We start from the raw sequence: 12,100 nt of genomic DNA on the forward strand, positions 1-12,100 counted from the left end.
ACGCTTAACCATCTGAGCCACCCAGGTGCCCTAAAATTTTCTTTTTCAAGGCACAGGGCAAAGAAGGGGCAGAGCGTAGAGCTCTCTGGATCTCCGACAAAATGCCTCAGTACTGCTGAGCACAGGGGATGCATCCCCCACCCCTACCCAGCACTTCCCAGGTGCCACCTGCATCAACCCAAACCCTCCCTGAGGGCACACAGGTCCCAAGGCACCCGTGGCAGGCACAGAGCAGCCTTCTAAACCACAGAACCATTTTTCTCTTACAAATCTCTGCCCTGAGCTGAACACCCCCTCCATTTATTTTCCACAGAGACCTCACAGAAGAAAAATCACGCCTACACCTTTCTTTTAAAATACATACATTATAGAGAGATATATTATATGTACCAAACAAGAAATAATAATTCTGCAAGGGGGTAAGTGGTCACCTCCCCCAAGGCCTCTGCACCAGCTTCAGGCTCCTGGTGAGACGTGTGTCCCGCAGCTCCAGTCACACGCACTAAAATCAGCTGCTCTGCGACTGGGCTGCTGGTAAAGGCAGGATTGGCAAGACTGGCAGGCTTGCAGGCAAGAGGGGACAGGGCAGCACAGCGTGGCAGCTGGGCTGGCCCCTGCAACCAGCGTGATCGCTTCATCAAGGGGAGGGGGCGCAAGAGATCTAGAAAGCCCTCAGAGACTACAGAGCACAAAATTCAGTCCCGGCGCCCTAACTGCCCCAAAGCTGTCAAGCTAACCGTCAGGACTGGGTCAAGAGTGATGACGACACAGAGACAGGCAGCTGCTGGAGCCCCTCGGTGACACGTATCTTCCAGCGCTGGCTGCCAACACCAAGCTCAACAATGACCTTTCCGATCTGACCCACTGCATCTAGATGCTTCAAGCTTTGTCTGTCTTCAGTGCTGTTTTCTCCTCTATTCCTGGCTTAGAAAGTTCTAAATAATAGCTGTGTTCCTCTCTCCAGACTCAGCCCTTGCATTCCAGTTCCCAGTCCCAAACAACCCCCTTCTGGTCCCCAAACACGCCGTGCCCTCCCAGAGCCCTGCACCCACAGTCCATTAGGTACCACTCCATCGTTTTCCCCAGTGGCGCCTCCATAATAGCACTCACCGAGCCAAGAGGCTGCCACTCATCTCATCCCAGCACTGCCTTAGGAGGGTCACTGCCGCCCCATCCCCTCTTCTGCAGAGAAACTGGCTCAGAAACCACAGGCCGGGGGGCACCGGGAGCTGCAGGGTTAACATTATCCAGGCAGCCAAGAGCTTGGCCCAGCTGCTCTGTTACAAGCAAGGGAGACCCCTCCTCCCGTTGCTGCCACTTTGTCAGAGCTTACAGGTGAAGCCCTGACCAGTCGGAGCCACTTGGAGAGGGGCAGCAAACCAGAGGGACCATAGTGGTTTGGGGGTGCCTGGGCTCACCTCTTACTTTTCTTACATGCCCTCAGAGGCACCAACCTGTAGCGTAAGCTCTGGCCCTTGCCCCATACAAACCCCCAGGTAGGGAAGTGGACATCTCTGGCAAAAGGAAATCTCAAACCAAAGTCGATACGAGACGTGTACAACCTCATCAGACGGAATGTTTACACCATGAAGCAGGATTATGGGGACAGACCAATTTTAATTAGCATAACAGAGATCCTCTAAGGTGTAAAAGAAGAAATTGTAATACAAATCACGGAGAACTATTAAGAAGAAAAATACAGAAGTTGAACACAATAGACAAGCAGCTCGATGGGCACAAGAAGAGGACAGAGAGATGCGACGGAATGTCAGGAAGACGGATTCAGCTAGAAGGAGGAAGAAAAGAATGAAGGAATATATTCAGATATAGAGAAAATAAAAGCAGAGATTTCAGCATCCGGATAATAGGGGACAAGAAGGAAGAAGGCTGGGCGCCTGGGTGGCTCAGTTGGTTAAGCGACTGCCTTCGGCTCAGGTCATGATCCTGGAGTCCCGGGATCGAGTCCCGCATCGGGCTCCCTGCTCGGCAGGGAGTCTGCTTCTCCCTCTGACCCTCCTCCCTCTCATGCTCTCTGTCTCTCATTCTCTCTGTCTCAAATAAATAAATGAAATCTTAAAAAAAAAAAAAAAAAAGAAGGAAGAAGGCTAAAACAAATAAAAAAGAAAAGGAAGTATTTGGAGAAAATTAATAATTCCCCAGAATTAAAAAAAAGATTCAAGATTTCATACTACAAGAGTTTAGAAAGGACCAAACAAGATACATAAAGACCCACACCAAGGCACATCACAGTGAAATTTAAGTATATTGAGATTAAATGCAAATTCTAAAAGCTTCCAGAAAGAAAGAGAGAGCAAAAGATCTGGCTAACATCAGATTTTTCTGCGTCTGCAATACCGACGCAGAAAGACAAGGCAGTGATATTCTTAAAGCCCTGAAGGGAGGCGCCTGGGTGGCTCAGATGGTTAAGCGTCTGCCTTCGGCTCAGGTCATGATCCCAGGGTCCTGGGATCGAGCCCCGCATCGGGCTCCCTGCTCGGCGGGAAGCCTGCTTCTCCCTCTCCCCCTGCCCGGGCTTGTGTTCCCTCTCTCACTGTCTCTCTCCCTCTGTCAAATAAATAAATAAAATCTTAAAAAAGAAAAAAGCTCTGAAGGCAAAGAACTTTGAACGCAGACATCTCAAACGTGAGGGCAAAATAAAGACGTCCTCAGGCATGCAAAGCCGCTGGCGGTTTGCTGCATAAAGGCTCAATCTGAAAGTATGCATCAAGAAAGTGCTCAAATATAAGGATAAATAATCAAGGAGGAGAAGATACGTGGGAAATAAGGCTGGTCAAAAACTTAGTAAGCTTTGTTGCCTAAAAAAGAACCAGGAAAAAAAAGGAAAGGATTTCCAAAATTCCAGAATTAAAAACATTAGACAACAACAACACACTTGGGATCAGGGCTGGGAAAAGAAAGACCCAAGTTCACATGAACCTGTAAGATCCTTGTATTATCAGAGGACTAAGACGGCATTTGAGAAATGATAATAGGGATAAATAAACTCCAATTTGGATCTTAAGAGCAACCGCCATAACAACAAAAATAGAATTTGTTTTAAATGATAAGAAAGTTTCTTTTTATCTATCCATTAGAAAGCAAGAAACGAGAAAAAAATTTAAAAACCAATATAATAAGAGAAAAAATATTAAATAAGATGTTAGGAAAAAATAAATAAATAAATAAATAAAGATGTTAGAGATAACTTAGTTAAACAATAATTATAAGGGTAAATGAAAAAACACAGCAATTAAGGACTCTTAGATTGGCTACAAGTAATACATTGCCTGTGAGAGACAGATACACACAAAGAAAAGAGAAAGAGGATGGAGAAGGGTATCCCAAGCAAATATGAACCAAAAGAGAGCTGGAGAATCAATCTCAATATCTGACAATATAAAATTCAAGAAGTAAAAAAAAGCAGGGGACACAGCCATGTGCTATATATACTGGGAGAAGAAACAAAAGAGTATAAATATGACCTTTCACATTATATCTACCTAACCATTATGATCTCTTACATAAAGCAAGAACTGAGGGTGCCTGAGTGGCTCAGTCATTAAGCGTCTGCCTTTGGCTCAGGTCATGATCCTGGGGTCCTGGGATCGAGCCCTGCATCAGGCTCCCTGCTCAGCGGGAAGCCTGCTTCTCCCTCTCCCACTCCCCCTGCTTGTGTTCCCTCTCTCGCTGTGTCTCTCTGTCAAATAAATACAATCTTTAAAAAAAAAAAACAAAGCAAGAACTGAGAGGATGGCAGGAAGAAAAGATAAATCAACAAATACCCGTGGATATTTAAATCTACTCCTTTCAGAAACTGCTAGAACAGGCAAACAAAAAATAAGCAGAAATATACAAGAGCTAAATAATCCACTAAACAAACGCTCAAGCAAGTAAATCTAGAGAGCTCTTCACCCAAACGGAGAATATGGAATGATTTTCAACATTCATAAAAACTAGCCACACTCTAGGCTAAAGCCTCAGTAAATTTCAAGGACTCAATATCACAGAGACTGTCTGCTCTGATCACAAAATTAAAAAACAATAACAAAAATCAAAGCTTTACAAACTTGTATATATAGCTAGATATCAGGCGAAAAAGAAAGAGAAGGGAAAATTTTTTTTAAAAAATACATAGAACTGAGTAACAATGAAAACACAACCTGCCAAGTTTGTGAGACACAGCTCACAGAAGAATGGATACTGTTAAATACATGCCTCTGTTCATTCTTGAATGCCGAAATGAGCGAATGTTTCCCTGAAAGCCACCCAAACAGAACATGGAGCACTGTGGGAAAGCTCTCACAAAATCTACAACTAGCTCCCTGGTGGCCTGCCAGGTGCTCTGCCCCCTAGGATTCATGAGAGACAAAATATAATGCTCTCAAACAGAAATCTCAAGGAAAAACCACACGGAGCAATGGTACCCCACCTTTATTAATAGCTGCCCAGGAGGCCTATCCAAGCTTAACCAAGGCCTAATCTATGTCAGGAAAAAAATACCATGACCCTGAAACTTACAAAAGTCCATACCCTTTGGATCCCCCATTAAACTGGATGTAAAAACCAACAGACCCTAGAATCCAGGCTCTCCTAAGTAGCTGCTAAGGACCAGGCACTGCTAATTTCATACCCACCCCTCGGCCACCAAGAGCAAGCCCTTCCCACCCTGTGAGATGAGGAACTCCCCCTCTGATGTTACTGTCGTGAGAATAAGACACGTTTGTACACAAGTACCTGGTAGGGTAAGTCAGCCATCCTTAAGTAAGTTTCCATTTTCAAACAGAAAGGAGACAAACTGGGGACACCATTGTTAGGTCTTGCAAACTGATGCAAAATAATAGCATCTTTGGAGTCAATCTCTTGCTGTTTCCTGCCAAAACCAAAACAGAAATAAAGAACAATCCACGTGTTACACATTCAATTCCCTGAGTTCCCCGGAGGTCCCTGGTGGGTTGTAGCTCCTCCATGAACAAGCAGATCTGTTTGTCACGGGGGCTCACCTCACCCAGGAGCAGAGTGGAGGCTTAGCCAAAACACGAGACAACCTTACAAACGATCACGGTGACCCCAAGGGCTTAGAGAGTAGCTATGTATCAACCTCCCTCGGCTAACTATAGCCCATGGGGGCAGGAAGAGTACTTTGTAATACAGGCCCACCCTTCTCCAGCGGGCTATGCTTAGTGGTCAGGCACAAGCTGAAGGGATAAAAATGACAGTGTGTGCTTCCTGGGTGTCGGGCATTGTTCTAAGGGCATCACAGGTATTATTTCACTTAATCTTCACAATAACTTTATGAGGGAGCTACTACTCTTATCATGGGTGATAGATGAGGAAACTGAGGCAGAGAGGATTGCCTTGTCCAAGGTCACCTTGCTAGTAAATGGCATACCCTGGACCGAACCAGGAAAGCAGAGTCTACGTTCTTGACCCCTGGACTGTACCATGAAACTGTCCCTAGAACCCAGGAATAACAGCACAGTTTTACTCTGCTAGGAACCAAGACTGCAGGGAATCTGAGACCCTGAATATTCTGGTCCCCCTTCCAAACCATGTGTGCCCTCACCTGGCCTTTCATCTGTGTGATGCCAAGGAAGCTGGCTTCTGGGCTCTCTTTCATCTTCTCTAGCTTCCCAGGGTCCCCACTCTAGACACACAGCATATAATTTAATACCCTGCCTCTCCTCTTTCTTCTCTCTCAGCCACACGTCTAGCTTTCCCTTGGCTACTTTTTTGGGTGGGAGGATTTCCCTGGTGCAGCTTTTCAGTGGACACCGTATAATAGAGAAAATGCTAGATTCCAAGTGTGGATACCTGGGGTCACATCCAAGCCCTGCTTCCTACTGGCCACGTTATCCTAGGCCTCTCTTCCTCTCACCCACAGAAAGTGAAGGCAATACCAATTCTGCATCAATTAGCATGAGGATTAAATTTTAAAAATCAGTAAATATTTGTGGAGCTATCCAGCAGCGTGTAAGAATGGTAGAAATCTATTCTCATTCAGAGATACGGTCTTATCCCCTTAAACTACACTATCTCATCATCCCCCACAGCTTCGCTCCTACACCACCCTCAGGAACCATTTGCAATTCCCCGTCTTTAGCTCGACCCAACCACTTCCCAGTCAGATAGACCTCACTCTTCCCCTAGGCCTTCCCTGAGCCTCTGGTTCCCTCACATCACTCCCAGTTTAACCTACTTCCACCCAAGCAAGGGCAAGCTCTTTGTATCATCAGCCTATGGAGCTCACCTCCTGAGGTATCTGCGTTCAGTAAAACCAACTCTTTCGGAGAAGTTTACCACCAGAACGCCCATTCCACTTAAAGAGTTCAGAATGACTCACTTGGAAAACACTGCTCAAGTCAAAAGAACACAAATATTTGCTGTTTTCCGGCAATATTTGCTATATAAAACAAAGACTTTCATTCAGATGAAATGTTGGGGAGGTCAGATATTAAAATTAAGAAGCGTCTTAGACTGTTCCCAGAGAGCACAAACTAGATTTGACAATTAACTGATTTTGTCCAGTCCAATAATTCAAGTCACAGAGTGGTATTTTCATGTAAAGTAGCCAGACAAAAATTTAAGAGCTGGAAAGAGAGGAGATAAATGTAAAATCTTCTGCTCTGCTGGCCAGAAATACCTAATTCTAATGGTTAACTTGGGCCATATCATATTAAGAATGGATGTGACAAGCATATGCCAATGACTTTGTATACATTATGCATATTATTTCATTCTGAAGTAACACCATAGCATGGATATTGTTATAGTTTGAATTCAGTGTATTATACTATACAGTAGATAAGGAAACTGAAGCTCAGAGAGGTTAAATAACTTGTCCAAGGAGTATCACTGTAAGATCAGGTCATTATTAGCTCCAGATCCCAAGCCCTTAAGCCCCTTCAACACCACTGAAATGGGCAATGTCTCAAGTAATTCTATCAAAACAGCCAGTTTGACTCAGACCACTCAAGCCTGGAACTTACGGAAGGAAGTTTTGATAGCCAATGATGGCCAACTTTTATTGCATGCTCACTTCCATGTCGAAACAATTCACACGTGCTAACTCAACCAACTCCATAAGGCAGGCTACTATGATTACCCCCATTTTACAGATGAGAAAACCAAGTAGCCAAGAAGCTTCTTCTCATCTCCAAGGTTACATGGTTAAAATAAGCAAAGTGAATGTGGACCTACTCTGGCTCCAGAGCCCTCCTTCCACACATCAGAAACTACTCTCTAACGTAGAAGAATCAGAGGAGCAGGTATTTTTTAAAATACCTGGACAGCTGTACTTTCCAAAGTGGCTTTATAATGAGGGTTATATAAGAGAACACGTACGGAACAGCAAGACTAGCCCCTACTGCCATCATGACGGATATCATGGATGACCATGCCTCTGTGTACGGCTGACCAGCTGTTGGTTTATGGAGGTCAGATGTTGGTTGACCTGGGGGCTGCTCTGAGTCCCTAAATTCTCTAGGACAGGTTGAGCCCAAGGGCCCAAAGTGCAAAAGATCTACCAACAACACAATCATTATTTAGTCATTCAATTTACAAACCACACATTCTCAAATGGATTGAATTTAAGATAGCTGCTAGGCTGTCACCACTCAGGGGAAGTAAAGTAGAGGGTTGAGACAATATTTGGTTAAAAATACTGCCATGGGAAAAGCAGGCATAAAATTCAAAATACCTCCTTTGGTTATACTCCTTAATGAAACTTCCTAAGTAATTCTCACCAGTCAACTTTCCTTTACACGCTAGACACATGGCCACACACTCAGGTTAAGTCTCTCCCGCAGAAAATCCAAGTCGAGTGGTAACAACTTTACCATTGTCCGTGACCTCAGACACTGTAATCATTTCAAGGTGTGTTTTCCATCCTGCAGATTCTGGATTGTTCTGTTTTGCCTAAACTACAGAGACACCTGACACTGAGATTTCGCCCTAAATGGAAGTCTCTGTCATGTCACCTCTGACTTACAGTCCCAGAACTTGTTCAGTCTTTCTCCCTGTCTTTCTGTGTCCCTAGAGGCTGTCAAAAACTCAGGTCCCTGCCACAGGCCTGTCTTCCCTGGGCCATGCCCCAATTCTTTACGTTTCTCTTCGTCTCCCTCCAGCCAGGCTTATGTTGTCATTGGTACTTTCTAGGAGGCAACGGGAAAAAATGCAGACTCCGCACACACACATTCCCAGGTCTGGATCCTACTACTCTTGCTGTGTGATTTTGGGCAAGTGGTTTAACCTCCCTCCCTCAGTTATAAATGCCTTCTCTAAGAAATGGGAATCAAGCATCCAACCACAGTTGAGAGGGATAAATGCAAGTAAAGCACTTCTATACAGAGTCCCTACTAAGGGATCAAAAGTGGGCAGCCATTTTTATTATTTGCCTTATAACAGGGTTTTCTACTCCATTATAACATATTTCCTACCCAGGCTTTAGACATCCATCAAGAAACAAAAGTGAATAAACTAAGGATTAAAAACGTCCCAATCTAAAGAAGTATCCAAGTAGTATGCTAAGTGGGGAAGGACACATCTGTGGGCAGAGGGCTCTTCTGTGTCCAGAGACCACACCTGCCAGGGTGTGGCCTGTTCCCTGGATGAGCTCTGGGCTCCTTGCTATTTCTGCAAGGTCATTTAAGCAAGGTTTAGACCTGGTCCTATGAAGCCGTGCCTTCACTCCCTCCACAAAGTGTTAAACTGGCGAGAAGCCACATGGTTCTGGATCCTGAAAAGGTTCTGGACTGGAATATAATTGAGAAACAACTGGGTTACCATTTAAAGTACTGTACAAATGTTTTGGTTTTTTCATACAGCTTGAAATCTAACTTGAAATCAAGTTCTAAAACTAGCAAAAATATGAAATGATCTAGAGAAATTCACTTTAAAAATCTTTGTGTTTCGACTAGATGATTCAAGCCACCTTCTAAGTGAGAGAATTCAGGGTACATAATAAGCTTAAAATAAAACTTCTCAATTATGGCTAAATAATAGTGAAAGCCAATACATTTCCTCAGACCTAAACGATTTCCCACCCTCTCAAGAGACTAGAAATATTCAAAATACCTAAGTTAGCCTGTCACAATGTCCTGGAATCCCTGCAGGCCTGTTAAAGGTCAAGGATCACTGTCTTTGTTTATAAGCTATTGTGTAGGATCCCCCCCTGGAAAAAGGCAGTGTGGAACACATTTGTCACTACTTAAAAAATACTGGCCAACAGGGATATTCTGAGCTATTGAAAACTGCCCACTTCTGGTCATCTCCCAGGGTCATATGGCTCCAACGCATGGAAATTTTAATCATAAATTGATGTTATCAGTGAGCCAAAGGCCCATCCTAGGAGCCTATGGTATTACCCTACTCAAACAAAGATCTCATGTCTTTCTGGATGTACCAACAGTAGGGGCCTCCATTTTCTGGCATTTCCAAGTCAGTCCTGTAAACATTCTGCGGCAGGCAGCCTATGCAACTGTTTACGGCACTGGGTGACTCCCGTGTTCTTGTCAAACACGCCCATGTGCTAGTCCCGTCCTCGGATCTCCCACTGCTCGCACAACAATGGCATTGAAACCCCACGATGGTGCTTAGCTTGAAAATACGTGAGCAGCCGATAACCAGGTTAAGGCTGCATCAAAACTGCACAGCACTCTACTTGACCATGCCTCTTTAACAGGGACCCAGAGGTCTCTGGAGCTTTTGCAATTTCAGCTTTTTGATGATGTTGAAATTTGGGGAGGGATAGTGAAGAACTAACCTTTATGTAAAAGATAAGGTTAGTGGTTAATATTCCGGCATTATTACCTACAAACAAATAAGGCATTTCATGGAAGTGTAACTTAGTATCTCTACCAGGCCTCATTCTTCTTCTTTTTTTTTTTTTTTCAGGCCTCATTCTATTGTTGCAAACATTGCACTTAGGATCTTACTAAGGGCATTCCCTAATAGACTCTTGCTCCACAACAACCCGGAGAATTTTTGCTTTTTAGCACCAAAGGACTGGGACACAAATGTTTTCCCCTCCCACTACCAGTTTAATTCTCCTGTCAACTCGAAACTGCCCCTCAGGCCAGGTGACCACGGACTGCCTCTAAGGAAAGGTAAGGCCAGGATTCTTGGGCATTTGCACGGCGTGACCGAGAGGCTGGCACGGTCCCCCCTCGCGCCAGCCCTGCCCTGGCCAGGTGCCCCTCTCGGCGCCCCTGCGCGGGGCCCTCTCTCCGGCTCACCTAATGACCAGGAGTTCGTGGAGCAGATACGCAGCTGCGGCCAGCAAAGCTCCCCCGGTCAAGTAAAGTGTTTTCTTCCACCAGGGATCGGAGCCCAGCCCTGCCATGATCCCACCGTAATCCTGCAAAGGGAAAGCGATGATGTCCCCATAAAAGGAGAAGGGCTCCTCGGACACGGCCCACCAGCCGAAGAAGGAGACGCTCTGGTTCCAGCTCAGATCCACCACGCACGGCCTGGACGAGGCAAAGCCAACCCCCCAGTGCATGCTGCGCGGCTGGCTGCGGGCGCCCCTCCCAGGGCCCGCGCCGCCCGCATGGGAATGGGGCCGGAGCGGCCCGGCGCGGGCTCAGCGGCGCGCTGGGGGCGCGGGCGGCGCGGGCGGCGGCGACCGAGGCGGCGGCGGCGGAGGAGGAGCAGGAAGGGCGCGGGCCGCGGGCGGCGGGCCTGGCCGGCGGGGCCCCAGGGCCCGGGGCGGCAGCGGCGGCCGCCGGGTCCCCCCGCAGCGGCCTCTCCGCGCCGCTCTTTGTGTCGGCGCCTGGAGAAGGCCGCGTGATGTCATTGCTCCCCGGGGCAGGGAAACAGAGGCGGGATAAAGTCACCTACCCCGCGCCCTGCCCCCGCCCCGCATCTCCGCGGTCCGGCGGCCTCCGCCCCGGCCGGAGCTGCAGGGCTGGGCGAGCCCGGCGGGCTCCACGCCTCCAGGCGGCACGGCCGGGAACGGCTCGGCGCGCTAGGGCTAGGGCTGCGGAGGTGCCTGAAAATGCGGCTCCACGGGGAGGAAGCTGCAGTCAGGACCCGGATCTCCGTCCGCCCCCCCCCCCCTTCCCCAGCCCCCGAGCCCCGGCCCGCCCTCCGCTGTCGCTCCAGCTCCTCCCGCAGGCCCGAGAGCGCGGAGCGCGCGGGACTCACCTGAGGCCGCGCGGAGGGGCAGGCAGGAAACGCCACCCGGCGGGGGCTGGGAACGACGGCCCGGATTAAGGTCGGCAATTAGATTGTTCTGGCCATTAGGAAAGCGCTGTGTATTTGCATAATTTATAAAAACACTCTTATTACAGTGCACAGTTACCTGGGTCTTGGCCGTGTGCTCACGGAGAGATGTCTGGTTTGACAAATAACAAATAACAACAAAAATGTACTCTAGAGAGATTGCCCCTTTGAAATCAGTATCAGGGAACTCATAGATGTGGGGTGTTTGGGCTTGTTTTCCTTTTCTTTTCGGTGCAGAAAATGTGGCGTGTGTGTGTGTGTTCAATTTTTTTCCTTTAACTTCATTTTTAAATTCATTATGAAAAGTTAGTAAGTCCAAACAATAGGGCCATGTTTCATAGTTTTATGATACACACACGAATTTTAGCAAGAGCATGAATAGCTTAAAATTGTTTGGAGGAACTGAAAAAAAAAAAAAATCAAGTAGGGGATTTATCTATCACTCCAAAGGTGAAAGGATGGGTATAGGAACCCTCCAGGCTTTAGCATCAGGGGGCAGACACTGGGGTAAAGGAGGACTCCCTTTCTACTTCCGTTACCACACCAGCCCCTTAGAACAGCAGTGAATGCTGTCACGTTCCTAAAATACGGGCTTTTGGCCACCATGAAGGAGATACGGCGGAAGATGCTAGCCATGAACCACCACTTGCGGGATCCCATTCACCACTGTGTCTGCACACGTGACCTGTATGGGAGAAGCAGTGTGTGCGCTTGGAAGCGAAATTCCCATAAGCAGGCTCTAAGGAATGGAACCCAAGGGCCTGCTGGAGTGACAGAGCTGGTCACCAGATTCTTCCTGGGAGAGGGACCAGAAGGCTTCAGGAAGCAGAGCGGGCAAGTTTGGGATCAGCGCAGAAATTCTCCTTGCCGGCATGCCTGG

The 12,100-nt window shown here is 47.1% G+C and overlaps 1 protein-coding gene across 3 annotated transcripts in view; it reads right to left on the reverse strand.

Moving 5' to 3' along the window:
• Positions 1–10,989, reverse strand: part of FAXC (failed axon connections homolog, metaxin like GST domain containing) — a 74,774-nt gene extending 63,785 nt beyond the window's left edge. For 2 of the 3 annotated variants that reach the window (XM_081828708.1, XM_081828707.1), the window contains exons 1-2: positions 10,233–10,557; positions 4,735–4,870 (exon numbers count right to left, since the gene is read on the reverse strand). In XM_081828708.1, coding sequence (XP_081684834.1) covers positions 4,735–4,870; positions 10,233–10,498 — 402 coding nt within the window. In that variant the 5' untranslated portion in view covers positions 10,499–10,557. Of the gene's footprint in view, positions 1–4,734; positions 4,871–10,232; positions 10,558–10,836 lie in introns of those variants that run through there. The other variant, XM_081828709.1, reaches the window with a different exon arrangement.
• Positions 10,990–12,100: the final 1,111 nt, after the last annotated feature.

This window comes from Leptonychotes weddellii, chromosome 8 (genome assembly GCF_054177405.1).
Source record: "Leptonychotes weddellii isolate Sample4059 chromosome 8, ASM5417740v2, whole genome shotgun sequence".
Taxonomy (NCBI): domain Eukaryota; kingdom Metazoa; phylum Chordata; class Mammalia; order Carnivora; family Phocidae; genus Leptonychotes; species Leptonychotes weddellii.